The sequence below is a fragment of the Otolemur garnettii genome, unplaced genomic scaffold, assembly GCF_000181295.1.
Source record: "Otolemur garnettii isolate 467f Iridium unplaced genomic scaffold, OtoGar3 scaffold00015, whole genome shotgun sequence".
Classification (NCBI taxonomy): Eukaryota; Metazoa; Chordata; class Mammalia; order Primates; family Galagidae; genus Otolemur; species Otolemur garnettii.
The window spans coordinates 6,701,663-6,716,931 of NW_003852410.1; the positions used below are offsets into that span (position 1 = coordinate 6,701,663).

The 15,269-nt window shown below is 41.8% G+C and overlaps 1 protein-coding gene across 4 annotated transcripts in view; it reads right to left on the reverse strand.

The window, feature by feature from the left end:
* ITPR1 (inositol 1,4,5-trisphosphate receptor type 1) overlaps window positions 1–15,269 on the reverse strand; it is a 338,711-nt gene that overhangs the window by 132,822 nt on the left and 190,620 nt on the right. For all 4 annotated transcript variants that reach the window (XM_023510682.1, XM_023510681.1, XM_023510680.1 and 1 more), the window contains 5 exons: window positions 15,009–15,134; window positions 12,611–12,739; window positions 7,943–8,063; window positions 5,097–5,281; window positions 865–1,013 (listed from right to left, as the gene is read on the reverse strand). In XM_023510682.1, the coding sequence (XP_023366450.1) occupies window positions 865–1,013; window positions 5,097–5,281; window positions 7,943–8,063; window positions 12,611–12,739; window positions 15,009–15,134 (710 nt within the window). The remainder of the gene's footprint in view (window positions 1–864; window positions 1,014–5,096; window positions 5,282–7,942; window positions 8,064–12,610; window positions 12,740–15,008; window positions 15,135–15,269) is intronic.

Genomic DNA, 15,269 nt, shown 5'->3' on the forward strand with positions numbered 1-15,269 from the left:
CTAGTCACAGTTAACGAACAAATATTTATGGTTCCCAGGTTAAAACACACTTCAGGGCATTTCCTGCACCAGGACAGCCTGTTAGCGACTGTGTCTCAATAGTGACATCTGCTGGTTGGTAACAGCAAGCGGGCTCACTAGGCAGGAGTCACCACATACAATGGAGAGATTATCTGGGGAGGAGAAAGGAGACAGAGGTCCACTCAAACCTGCTTGGTTTTAAAGTATGGCTATTTATCCACTGAGGATTGCCAGTAAAATGGTTAAAGTATGCCAACGGCGTTTTAAAAAACCGCACACACTGTTGGTTGGGGCCAGCACACACAGTTCCCTTATCCACTGGTTAGTCCTTAGGGAAAAAGTAAAAAACTAACAGGCGGAGCCCAGTTTCAAGCTAAATGGACAACTAACCTAAGGGCAAAAATCTAATGGAGATTTCCAGCCATGGAACCACTTATTTCTTTTGGATTATGGCCCCAAGGCATAAACTAAGCAACTACAAAATTGTTACAAAATGCTCACAGGGGGGCCAAAGATTTCTGAGGGTTGAAGCATCATGACTTTTTAATGTCTGTCTGCACCACAGCACATGGTAGGTGCTCTGTGAATATCTATTGAATGGACAACAGATGAATGGGCATGCAATCCAAATGATAGATTCTCACCGAAAAACAGAACAAAAACCAAACCAAAATAGTGTCAATAAATCGGATTTAATAGATAAACTTACTCTGGACTCTAGCACATGACCTTGCATTCATCAAAGTTAAAAACCAGGACAACGTCTCCTTCTTCAGGAACAAATGCTTTGTCTGGTCATCAAGGTCCTGGCAACTGACCACCCCAGAGAGAGAGGCCGCTTACTTGCAAATGAAACCGCCACTTTCGCACTTTCTTCTGGCGTCTGTGTTCTCCGGGAAAAGTAGCTCAGGTCTGTGGAGAACATCGACGAGCACAGACAACTCCGCCTGCACCAGGGGCCTGAGGCGGTCCTCCAGCGCAGAGACGATGTCCTGGAACAGAGGTACAGCCTTGGTCAACAGCTCAGGCACACACCGACCACGGCAGGGGAAGAACACTGATTCCTGCCCTATGACGCACAGGCTAGGCCAGGTTAGAGTAACTTTAGTACTGTCTGGCTTTTATCTCAAGTGATTAGACACTGCCCAATGGTTACCTGAAGCATTAGCCCCTGATGCAGAAAACAAAGCAAAAATAAGTCAACATTCCCACCACCCCTTCTTTTGAGATGGCCTTATGCTACTCAAGGGCTCATTCCATATTATTTAAAACTTGATGCAAAAAATACACTTAACATGGAAAGATGTCTACGATATGAGTATAAAAATGGTCAAACAATAGTATGGACTCCATGATCCTATTTCTATAAACAACATCGATATCTAAAGGATAGATGTCAAATATTATTAAAACATGACTTTTGTTTTTATCTGGGTGGTGGGATTACAGGTGACTCTAATTTTCTGCTATATGGCAATACTTGTCAGTGTTGTCTAGTTGTTTTCGATGAGCATGAATTATTCACATGATAAAAAGTCATACAAACATGAGAACACAAATGAATGAACATGCTGTATTAACATGCTAAATACATGTACCCTGATAGCATGATGGTCTTCAAATGCAAAACACATAGCTGTAGGAAAGGAAAACAGAGAGAAGTTGAAAGAGCCGCAAAACCAACACAACAAACACCATTTAAAGGCAAATGATAGAAAACAGATGAGAAATTATCTTCAAAAGATGCTAAAGCCTGCTCTACGGCTTGGTGACTCAAAACCTGGCAGGGGCATGCTGGCTAAAACAGGGGCCCAAAACACAGGACTTTGGCTAATACAGGAGGGCCTGCTTCACCAAGGACTTCTGCATCTGAATACCATTTAAATCCCATTCACCTCAACTGGAGACCCAATTAGGGTCAAGAAAGAATTGATTATTCTTTTACCCAGAATAACATTGAAGCTAAACCACATGAAGTGACTATTATATTTAACAAAACATGGGTGATAATTGTAACGACTCAGTAATGTCTGGGATGCATAAAGAATGCATGAATGAATCAAATGAATTCTTTAGGGGGGTAATTTTATCAACTAAATTGTAATACTGTGCTTTGTAACATCTCTTAATTCATGCTGATTTTCACAGCCTTAAACAAAAAACAGGGTCATTTTACTAAAATGCTCTGATGGTCTTATGGGTTTCCCCTTTGGAAGCACCCCACCAATATTCTCTTTTTCAATAGTTACTGGTCCTAACTCTGGCAAATCTTTGTCTATAGCATCTGCATGCGACTGAGGTCATTTGTTAACATCACGTTCATGTATTTCACGAAATCCTGCATCTTTTGCAAAGTTTGAACTTCACATTGCAATTGATTTGCATTGTATTGTCAAATGTACAGCAACCAGGGAGACACCAACAAAGATGGTAAAGCGATGGGCAGGGAAGATGCTCGTGTTAAGCGAGGGGGGATGTCTAAATGGGGATTAATTACGTAAGTGGTCAGTTTGCGAGTGAATTTCTTACAATGCCTTTTGCTGTACTATGCAATCTCACCACTGCAAGGATTTAGACAATAAATGCTCGGACAATGAGGATCCCCTTTAGGCCACTGGGCAAGTCTTTATAACAATACTACCTATTTATGTATTTCCTTTTATTTCCTAAAAATATGCACAATAAATCTAACAAGAGCACAAGAAATGATGCCTTTGATTGCAGATAATTTCTTTAGTTTGAGCAGGCAAGAAAACATCATGTGTTCCTATGGTTACATGTCTAGGGGGCATCCCTGCCCTTTCTAAAAGCACTGTGGGCTCAGAAAATACTTCATCAGGAGTCAAGACCAGTTCTGACCTGACAAAGCCTGAAATTCTTTACCTGACCCATGAAGCCCTGCTGATATCCCCAGCTCCGTGAGCCCCAGCCACACCACCCTTCCTATGGTCTTTGGATGTAGTCTTTACACATGCTATTTCTCTCCCTTTCACTTTTTAACTTCTGGGGTTCCTTCTGATCTTAGTTCAAATGTTACTTTCTCAGCAAAGCATTCCTTGACTCCCACACCTCTAACCCCAGACAAGATGAGGCTCCTCATCAGAATCATCCAAGCATGGCCCATTGGGCATGGTGGCTCACGCCTGTAATCTCAGCACTCTGTGAGGCTAAGGTAGGTGGACTGCCTGAGTTCACGAGCTCACAAGTTCGAGACCAGCTGGAGCCAGAGCAAAACCACGTCTCCAAAAATAACCGGGCATTGTGGTCGGTGCCTGTAGTCCCAGCTACTTAGCAGGCTGAGGCAAGGAATTGCTTAAGCCCAAGAGTTTGAGGTTGCTGTAAGCTATGTTGCACTCAGCATAGAGAAAGACTCTATCTTTAACAATAACGAAAAAAAAAAAAACCCAAAAAACAAATATAGAATCTTGCAAGCGCTACTCACTTCTCTGTAACATTTGTCCTTCTCATCATTTTATGCTTAAAAATATTGTCCCTCTCCCCTCCAAAACCTGAGACACAATGAAGACAAAGATCATTTCTGGTTTTGCTTACCATTCTATCCCCAATCCTAGCATGAGGCTGATGAATGAATCAGTGGTTAAGTTATGTAACCATATAGAGAGTTAGCACTTTACCTAATGATAGTAGTTATTAGTCATAGTTGTAACAATAATAGTGATAATAATTATAACAGTACATCTCAACTAAATGTTTGCTACATGCCAAGCACTGTTCTAGGTACTGTTAAGTGCATTGTATTTTCCATACATGGCCACTATAATATATCCTATCCCATACATTCTCTTCACAATGTGACACTGACATTCCTCTTATCAAATGCTGGTCTAACTTCCCTCCCCCTGAACTTGAGTGCACCTCTGAGGCTACCTTGACCAACAAAGTACAGTAGAAGTGATGCTAGGTGACATCCAAAGCTAGATCATACAGACAACAAAGTTTTCACTTGTCTCTCTGGAAATGCTCATCTTGGGACCCAACTGCCATGTTGTAAGGAAGCCCAGGCCACATGGGGAGGCTACGCATAGATGTTTTAGTCAACAACTCCATCTAAGGTCCCACTTGACATCCAGTGTCAACTGCCAAACACATGAGTAAGCAAGGTGTCATGAAGAGTCTAACTATAGTCACCATCTGGCTATAATTTCATTAAAGACCCTGAGCAAAAGAACACCTCCCTGAGCCAAGTCAACCCCTAGAACAGTAAAAGAGAATAAAGTGAAGTTGTTGTGATGTGTTTCACAAGACAGAGATAACTGGAATCTGTTATTAACTCTCTTAAATCCTCATATCAACTCCATGAGGTACTACTTTACAAATTAGGAAATTGCAACACAGAGAAGTTAAGTAACTTTCCCAGCATTACAAGATTTCTAGGTATCAAAGCCATGATTTTAATCTAAGCATGAGCCTGACACGATACTCTCAACCACTATGCTGTGCTCATCCAAAGGATCTTGAGTCCCAAACTGTGGTCCATGCACTCCCTGTGAGAGAATCATTCCAGGAGCTTGTTACAACAAGATAATAATGTTAAGATGTATGTATGTTAAAGTTTTTAACATCTAATACCTGATACCCTCCCCTTTATCAAAAGGAGAGCAGATCTCCCCATAGGTGCTAAGAAAAGAAGAATGTAATCTAGCTAGAATTGCATATTTTTATTTTCATCTGACTCATTCTGATAGAATGCTCTTCTCTCAGATATCACTACACTTGTTTACCTGCCAATTTAAGAGGTTAAATATCCCAGAGCAATGCAAACAATGGAACTTTTATGGTTTTATTCTAAGTATCCTCTTGCAATACTTAATATTCCTTCCCTAATAAGAGCAAAGTTCCCATTCTTCACAAAGACATCTGTAAATCTATGACCAACCTTAGAGATCATCACTTTGTCAGGAACTTTTTCTTCCTAGAAGCTCACACCCTTGACCCTGATACATCACCACCCTGACCTCTCCCTATGGCCCACTGTGAATGTTCTTGGGCTCAAGGACACACTACTGTTTGTGAGAAGCACATGAGGCACCACTCCTCTCAGCATCTGGCATTACCTGCAATCTCTCAATGATATTCCGGTAGTCTCTGGAAGCTGCCAAAACAGAGTCCCTGCGAGCAGCATTGCGGGCTGACAGCCGCCAATTCATGGCTGTTTTTTGTACGATATTGTGGGACTTCAGAAACAGGTTGTTGACTTGGCTGTCCAGGTCCACAGGAATGGCAATGGCCCGGCTCTTAGCTGTACAGGAGAGAGATGACTCATGAAACTACAGCTTTTGCTGTAGAGAGATGAACTTCACTCCCCATCCCCACCAGGCAGACTCTTCCATTCTCATGTACCCACTTGGGTGGTATCAAACATGAAGGCTGAGGAGCTTGACTCCACTTTACCATCTCTCAGGTTAAGGTTTCCCAATGTGAATTCTGGGGGACAGTAGCTCTGAGGAATGTTAAAATGCTCTGAGGTCACAAAGTTTGGGTAAGCCAGTGTTAAGGTTCAATGAGGTTCCTCAATGAAGGGCTTCTTAGGGTTGCTAATTAGTTCATGTATTTTAAGAATTATTAAGACAAGGAATTTATTTGACCGATGAGCTATTTTTCTAAAAATTCTTTCTCAAGTTTGTTATTCTATATAACAACCTACACTGTACTGACTTGAGCCAAACAAAATACAAAACATAGCACTTACAATGACGGCAGCTAGTCTTTCTATATGGGCTCTTCTTTCTCCTTTTTAAAAAACAAGAACCATGAGGAAAACCTCAGTCAAACCCACAATGGAGACATTCTACAGGACACCTGGCCAGACTGTCAAGGCCATTAGAATAAGCAAGGACTGAGGAAGATGTGACAACTAAGTGCCATGTGGTAGCCTTGGCTAGATCCTGGGTCAGAAAAAGGCCTTTAGTGGAAAAACTGGTGAAATCTGAATGAAGTCTGGAGTTCAGATAACAGCAGTGTGCCAAGGTGAGTTTCCTAGGTTTTAGCAAAGATGCCCTGGTAATGCAAGATGCTGAGGACAGGAGAACTGGGAGGGGGAATCTGTGGGAACTCTCTGTATTATCTTCGCAACTTTCCTCTATATATGAAATCTTTAAAAGGAAGATAACTAATAATTCTTTTCTCTACACGGGAAAACCTCCACAAGGCAAGTGTCTTCAGTGCCGTCTTCAATGCTTTAAAACACTAGAGGCAGAAAAGGTGTCCTGGCATCTGTATCTACAATAAAACAACTCCAGTATCCTGAAAGGGAATCTGAGATTCCCTTTAATTGGCACTGAAATCCCAATTAAAAAAAAAAAAAAAAAGGTTTAGAGAAAGGAACCATCAGCCATCCAAGAGCTTTCTAATAGTTTAACATAGAAAGTGGGAAAGGCAAGTAAAAAAAATACAAATAGAAAAATTAAAAAGCAAGACGCAGAGGAAATACTCACGGCAGGAAGAAACTCTTGTGCCTTGGATACCTATTTCAAACTAAACAAGGAACTCAATGGACCTTGGACATGGTTTTCATCAGGAAGGGGTAATTCTCCAAGGGACACAGAAGTGAGTTCCAAGAGTTAATGGGCTGTGCTGTTTTCATGCCCTAGCAGTTAACTACCATCAACTTTCTTTTTTCTTATCCCTGCCAAGACAACTGAAAGATTTCACCCCTCTACTAAGTGCTGCACTGCTAGTCAAGTCAGAGACTTGCTTCAATTTTAACCAATAACTAATTTCCCTGGCAGGGACTCTCGTATGTTTCTTTTGGTTTCAATAAGCACGTTCTGTAAGGTGACTGACTGTATAGGGGCAAAGTGAAGGGTTCTCTGGGATCCCCATGCAGGGTCCTGTTTCTGAGATACCATAACCTGTATATATTGCCACAGCCTAATCTCCCAGTGTGAAAATACTGCCACATAAATATATACATACAGAAACACACCCGCACACAAGAGAGTAAAGGAAATCAGGCATGAAGTTCTAATAAATACAATCTATTCTTGCAAGAAAGTCCCTAAATGGTGTTAAGAACCACAATTATGGCTCAGCACCTGCCACATGCACTGAGGCTGGTGGGTTTGAACCCGGCCAGGGCCAGCTAAACACAATGACAACTATAACAAAAAATAGCCGGGCATTGTGGTGGGCTCCTGTAGTCCCAGGTACTTGGGAGGCTGAGACAAGAGAACTGAAGGCAACATAGTGAGATACTCTTCTCAAGAAAAAACCACAGCTGTCTCGATCTTCAGGTTACTGCCTACAGGGATCTAACAGCTAGGGCAGGCAGGTTACTCTCTGCTCGACTTCAGGCAGGAGGCACAGCCCTTTGCATTTGTAGGAGTCGGAGAACAGGAAGAACAGAGTCTGATAAATTCAGCGTGAAGGGAGAAGTAACTGTCCTAACTTCTTCTCAAAGCTGCCCCTGGGAAGTGAGACGTGGAGAGGTGAGGAGGGAATGGAGAACCACTTCTCAAGGGGCACAGGGAGCAGTGCACCTTTTAAGAAATGGTGTGCCTTGGGATAAGACAGGTACTTTGAAGGAAGAAGAGTTTCCATAAGATCAAATACATTTGCTGGGTGAAAGAAATTAGTTCCTTGAACGGGGGACATCCCAGAACCTTGAATAAGCTTGTGTGTACTGTGACTTTACAAGAGCTGCCTGACATAACCATGGAATCTTGTTTTTCAAGGCCTGTCTTACTCTGGGACTCATGGGATCTTTGGGAGACGCTGGCTTGGGAGAGATAATAAAAAAGATGTTGAGGAATCAGGACCACCTTAGTTCCAGGTCTGGCTCTGCAAAATCTTGTCTGTGGCACTTTAGAAAAGCTCTAACAAGTGCACAATGTAGGTAGGCTTTCCTACGTTAGGCGACCCATTTCCACCATGTTCTATCCAAAGTGACTTGGTATCTTACCTACATCAGACAGCACCCGAATGCAGCTCTCCACGGAGGCTTTTTGACTTGGCATTAACCAGTTGCAGTGGTAAACTCTGAACACGCCCTGCAGGAGCTGCACAAAGACAGGCTGGCGAGTCTGCAAGAAACAGAGGCCAAGAGGTAGAGAGGAGGAAAGGAGGCTTTCATTTGTAGACTACTGGTGATCTCAACAGAGATAGGCACTGTCTTGCTGGATTCCCGGAGGTTCCTAGCCAAGAGAGAAAATGTTAGCAGCATTGTAAGGCTATGCATAAACTTGATGCTATCGAAGTTTGCTCACAAGAAGGAGCAGTGGAATCAAAGTCTGAAGACCAGCATTCTTGTCCAGTTACCAACTAGCTGCATGATTTTACAACAAAGCACTTCATCTCTTTGAGCTTTAGCTTTGTCCCGTATGTGAACTAAGGGGATTGAGGTTTCCTTCCAGACATTACATACCATGAGTAGACTACATCCACTATTTTTAATCAGCAAATCAAGGGGCTAAGTAGATTTCCACTAGAATGTTGTTTCTTTAATTCTGGCAACGTCTTCATTGACAGACAAGAGAATTCTGTTAGTTATTCCGTGTAAATATTCATTCATTATAGATGAGTACTTAGAAGCTGTGTGGGAAGATTTATTCCTTTTTATGAATGTATAAATTTGTACCCATTTTAAAGTAAGAGACTGCAAACATCTACTTAATCAATTTGAAGCTGATTTTTCTGAGTGCATTAAAAGACTATAATTTTGATCTCCATCCAAAGGGCAGCAGCGGACCTGCAAGGCAAAAGCAACTGTCTATGGCGAGCTCTTGCATCAGCTTCTGGCTTAGGGGAAGACAACTTGCATGGCCCCTCCAAAAACCAGTGGGAGTTAACAAAAGGTAAGTATTGGAAAACTCTAAAGAGGCTTCTCAGATCAAATAAAAACAATGGAAAGTATTAGGGGGGCAAGATTTTAATTAAAAATTCATAACTCCTATCAGCATTGTTCAGATAACTTCCATTTATTAAGTAATAGTATGTGCCAGAAACTTCACCTATGACCTCAGGAACAATTCTGTGACTTTCATGTTATGAAGAAAATCAAAAGCCCAAGGAGGATGAAGTATCTAAAGAAAAGCAAAGAGGTGCAAAGCAGCTAGTCAACTGCAGGGCTCTCTGATGCCAAAACTCCATCTCTTTCCCCTGAGTTCACTGGGAGCCAGAATCTCACTGCCTTCTTCAGGAAGTACTTCCTGCCCTAGTCCCCACAGCCCTACAAGACAGTGACAGTGTCAGGAACACAGGGAGCCTGAGAAATTGGCCAGAAAAACCTAACAGTTAGGTTCCTGAGTTCTGTAGCTGCTTGTTAGCTCCTGACCTGGCTCAAAGGGCCCGAGTATTTGCTCCATGCCGGGTCCCATGCGAAGTGCTGCCCACATATCTCACTTAGCCCCTACTGCCAGCACTCTGCCAAGAAAACAGTGGCATCATCACCTGCTCTACTGGCTGGCACTGGATTTAGGATGGAAACCCAAGAGCCTCATTCAAAGAAAGAAGCATCTCTTGGACCAAATTTATTCAACTGAATCAATATCCATTGAATATTCTACTCTGCTCCCTTCTGACACCCAGACATACAAAAGATGATTAAACAGGTAAAGCAGCTCTCTCCTAATCATCCAAATTCAGTAAGCAATCTGGCATCATCAGCTCACTCAACCTCGGGCAAAAGGACAGGGGAGCTCATCACCCTCTTCATGCAACTTTCCCCTTTCTTCGATCCTGAGGTTCGACTATCCTCTGAGTCCTGCCTGCATGGGACTGTGTCACCTTCCTCTGGCCTCTTTTACACTCCATCCTTCACTACTGATGTTCTCTCTGGGTCTCTGCCAGTGCACCATTTCATTTTCTGGGCTAAGACTTCAATGAGTGACTATTTCTCTCTGGTCACTACTATTCTCCTGAGTCTCATTTATTCATTTGCTTACTCAACAAATTAGCAACTCAGGGACATTCACAATGCCAGGTACAAGGGATAGGACAGTACATGAGATGACCATGCACGGAAGGCATCACTTTGTCCTCATGCAGCTCACAGTCTGGCAGGAATAGCATAGGACACCATTTACTAAGCTGCTACTACATGCTGGGTATTGTGCTACCTGTTTCATAAACATTATCTCTAATTCTCACAACAACCTCCAAGTTTGACCTTTTATCTCATTTGACATATGAGCAAAGAGGTTCCGAAGTTCACTAACCTACCCAAGTTCACAGAGCTGGTAAAGGGAAAAATGGATTTTACCCAACTCGGCACTGTTCTAAAGCCTCCCAAATTCTTTCTTCCTCTGTGGATCCCACCTTTCTGTCTGCCTCTTGGACATTCCACTGACACTTCAAACACAATTCAGCAAGACCCGTGTTTACTGGTTTCCTCCCTCACAAGTGAAGGGAGGGAGAGAAGAAGGGATGGATTAAGAGAGGGGAGAGAAGGAAGATTCTAGGTAGATAAGATGCTTTTCAACAGTAACAAAAAAGGCTATGGAACATAAAAAATGGTATTGGTTGACAATAACTATCCCAGAAATCCATAGACCACCTCTTAAAAAAAAACAAACTGTACTTTGTAGTCTACATGTAAGTGGCCTGGACCTTGCTAGGTACTGACAACATTTACGTTAATGATTTACTTCTTACAAGTATGTGTTTATGGTTTCCCAACTAATTTGACTGATTGACATTTTGGTTTTGCAATCGTGTTTCATGGTAATTGGAGAATGGGCACTGCCATGGAAACTGTCACTCTGTATTATAAGAAAATAAAGTTCAACCTTACTAACCAAAGCAGCTTTCCTGGATAGGTCCTGGTATAAAAGTACTTGGTATAGAACAAGGGCCTGTAACTCACAAGCTCGGGATCTAATAAGCTCCTGTCTACCAATTCCTTAGGAAGTATGTTCAGACACTTTGAAGGCAGCCCCATAACTGTATGATATTTTATTAACATTTAACTGCTGGATGTTACAGTTATCTCTAAACTGATAGTTATCATGAGTTCTTCACCAAATATTTCATAATCAAGTTTTAGAGTCAGACAGAATAGAGTCAAAATCACAGTTCTGCCAGTTAATAGCATGACGGTGGCTGGTGTGGTAATTAAATCCTCCGGGCTGAGCATATTCAACTTCAGAATAGGGATAATTGTTACGTCCCATCTGGGGTGCTACTCATTGGGGCTGGGACTGGCCTGGTCTCTGGCCCCGGCTTATCTATAGTCCGGACGCAGACCGCTGATCTTCCTTGCTCGGGAACAATTACCCTTAGGTGCTTGAGGGCTATTCGCCTTAGCAAAAGGGAAAGAGAAACAGTCTTAGTAAGAAAGTAAATCTTAGCTGTCTTCTTGGAAAGATACCCGGCAGATGCCCTGCGAGCAGGAGAAGTGAAAGAGTCAGAGTGAGTGAGTCCGTCAAAGAATAGCACTGAACTCTCCTGCAGCTTCTTATAGATGTGATCCATGGCGAATAGCACCACAGGTGTAGAGACTGCCAAGCACTGATGTTCTCATCTCTTGAGCTGGCAAGTTAGGGAGAGCTGAATCCCTTACCCATGCCCTTATCATCAAGGTGTTATATTACTGAGATGTTACTGGTGTTGCTTAAAATTACAGTGTTCCGAGCTTAGCTCTCGCTTCTCCTACCCGTCTGCTACAGATAAAACCATTTATCTCATAGGCTGTTCTAAGCTTTTGTGAATTCTTTTGCATAGTTACTAGAATACAGCAGTATCTAAAAAATATAACAATGAGTATTACAGTGCCCATGCATCACTCCTCCTTTGGAGATTTTACATTTATTTTAGTTATTTGTCTGTAATCCAGCTACTTTGGGGATCAGCCCCAGGACAGCCTCCAAGTCTTTCCATGACAAGGGCAGCTAATATTTCTCTTCTGCCCACTGGAGGCCCAGCCCTGCTTTCATTCTACAGCCTGTATAAATGGGCCTATGGTAAGACCACCACAGCAACAGACCTAGGCATCAGTTGTAAAAAGAAGAGTGATTTTTCCCAAGTAATCAATCATGAAAACATGTCCCAGATCTAGGGATCCAAGACTTTGATATAGTGAGTCTACTGAGGATGGCTGTGCAGAGTCACAGGGCTGGGCATTGCACAGCTGTGGGAGGCACTGAGCAGAGTCTCTATGAATGGTGCCAGAGAGCTGAGCAGTAGGTCAGCCCCTCTGTTACGGCCGAACCTTCTTCTTCCAGCCGCATGGCACTTCTGATGGACTCTAAGTGCACACTCCCAATTACATGAGAGACTTCCAGGTGTTTTTGATTTTGAGGAAAATGTTAATAATATGCTAACACCTATTCAGACCATCTCTCTAGGATTGTGGGGGGTGGATGGAGAAGATTGAAGGTAGGGGGGAAAAAAACCCCAAAAGTATTTTAAGGACAAAGTCAACAACAGATAGAACCATCCAGTACAAGAAAACATCTTCAGGTACTTCTTTATCCAGGAGATCCCGTAAAAGCTGTCCTCCCCCAAGAGAAAAGCTTCTTTTATTAACACTCTACAGAGCAGCTCCCTGACAGCTGCTCGCTCCCAGGTTAGCAGCAGGCTCAACCACCAAAGGTCTGCTGTGACTATCCTGCTCTAAGCTGGAATTCCTTACCTGCAAAGTCGTACTCTGGTCTGAGAAGGGAGAGCTGAAGAAGGTAGTAACAATACTCATGACGATTTCAGTCACGTACTTCTCCAAGATGGAGTCTGCGTGCTTCCTGTCACTTGTGTTGTTACAGGCCTGGAAGACAATCGGGAGTTTGAAACATTGTTCCAAAACCTATTACCAAAATATTAAGAAATCTGAGACCTCCTTCCTGCTGGTCACCCTTAACAATTAAAAATAAAGGCTTGTAGGTCACTATTTCTCCACTTAAGAAATAATAGTAATAAAAAATAAATCCTGAAAAAAGAAAAGCAGATCAGCATGAGATAACATGGTGTAGAAATCATAAAACATTAAACTTGCTAGAGGACCAACAAGGCCATTGTTTGTAACTTCCTAACACCTCACAGGGAAGTAAGAGGCATAGTGACCAGAGGGGCCTTAAATTTGCCCTAAAGCTAACTGCCCTCCTGGGTAAGCCTTTCTTCTACTCTAGGCCATGGTTTCCTAATCCAACTGAGGTCCAGTGTGCATGACCGTCTCTAATCCTACAACACTCTTTTCCATTCAATAAAAATTTCAGAGATATACAAATTGCTCAAAATAGTAGGGCATAGCTCGGAATAACTAAATACACAGGTTTTGGGGTGAGGAGACACCTTAGATTTCATCTTACCTACTTAATTTTGCTGCTTGTTAGAATAAGATTAGCCATGTATAGAGTTCAAAAAAACAGAAGTTTTAAAATCAGGAGGTTTTATTTGTCCATTTGTTTTAAGAGAAGGGTCTCATTCTGTTGCCCAAGCTGGGTACAGTGGAACAATCATAGCTCACTGCAGGCTTAAATTCATAGGCTCAAATAGTCCTCTTGCCTCAGTTTCCCAAATATCTAGAATAGTAGTTCTCAACCTGTGGGTTGGAACTATATTAAAGGGCCACAGCATTAGGAAGGTTGAGAACCACTGATCTAGAATTATAGTCATATGCCACTGGCTAATTTTTTAATTTTTTTGTAAAGAGTCTCACTATGTTGCCCAGGCTGGTCTCAAGAGACCTTCCTGTCTCATTCTCCCAAAGTATTGGGTTTACAGGCATGAAACTGCTCCTGCCCTCCTAAAGTGAGGTTTTATTACCAAATCCATCAATTCTATCTATAACTTGAAATACAAAACTGCTTACAGTAAAGAAAATGAAGTGAAGGATTTATAAAATCAAGTTTTATCAAGAGAAGATCATGTTCTGACCTTAACGCTAGGCAGTTTGAGGACATATTCAAATAATTGATTTTAAAGCATCTCTGAACAATTTGATGCAAGGCTCACAGGACAGTAAGGGCTGGTGACTGTTTTTATAAATAAAGTGTTATTGGAACACAGCCACTCCAGTTTGTCATGGCTATTTTCATGTTGCATTGACAGAATTGAGTAGTTGTGACAGAAACAACACACAAAAGTGAACATATTTACAATCTGGTTTTTTACAGAAAACTTCACAGATGCCTGAGTTAAAGAAACAAAGCAGACCTCTCATTCCAAGCTAAAATTCCTCAACTACCAGGATTGAAAGACCAGGAATTTTATATATTTTTTAAAGTACATGTCTGTGACACCAAGAACTGAATATTATTAAAAATAATCCTCCCGTAGAAGGAAAGTAAATTCTTAAAGGATTCTTGACTCATCCTGGCAATTGCACAGCCAAGCACAATATACCACATTCTAGGATTCTACACTACTCCTTGTCCTTTCTTTTTAATATCAAAATGTTTCTGTGATTGGAATATATTTCATAATTATTCTCTGAAAAAAATATTTTTATCTACTTCACTTCCCCAGCTTCACCACCACATAACTCATATTAAATTCATGCTGTGCTCTGTTATATGTGGTATCCTTGTGGCTTCAGAGTGAATGGTAAGCTCAGTGCAAAACCAAAGCAAGTGTCTTGAAGACCACTCTGAGTCTAGGTGAGGAAAGCAATGAATAGGGGGTGAAGTGTTCTGCAGAGTCCTCTCCTCTAGATTGAAAGAAAGAAATGGTCAAGCTCAGGGAAATGTTCTTCAAGCATGGTCTTATTATCAAGGAAAAGAAATCCTTATAAATTTCATTTTAATATGCCCAAATTATCATTCACAAATCAATCCATAGGCATCAAACAAAAACCAGAAATGACCTATCCTCCTTGAAGCCTGATAAATAATACCTATTCTCAGCCAAGAGCAAAAGGTAAGATGTGAGAAAGGATAATAGTTACAAATGCTTCTTCATGCCACAGGTTAGAGTAACAATGATGCAGGTATCTACCTGATGTCTGCACAAGGATCGTACACACACACACAAACACACACACACTCACTCACACACACAATCTTTTACTCTGCCTCTTTAGTTTCAGAAAGCCTTACCCTGCAGATGTCTACAAGGAAATTCTCAAACAATTTCCACATGTGATTGCTGGTGTAAATCTCCTTCATTTCCACCTCGGTATCCACGTAGCAGTGATTCAGGAAGTTAATGTATGCAATTTTAACCTGCAAGATACAAACAAGCTTTCCTGAGAAACCAACTTGGTGCGTGTGGAACTGAATAACTGCTTCATCTTCACAGTGAGAAGAATGGACTAAGATGGTCATTCAATTCTCCTGCTAACTTTTCTCCTGCTAAAT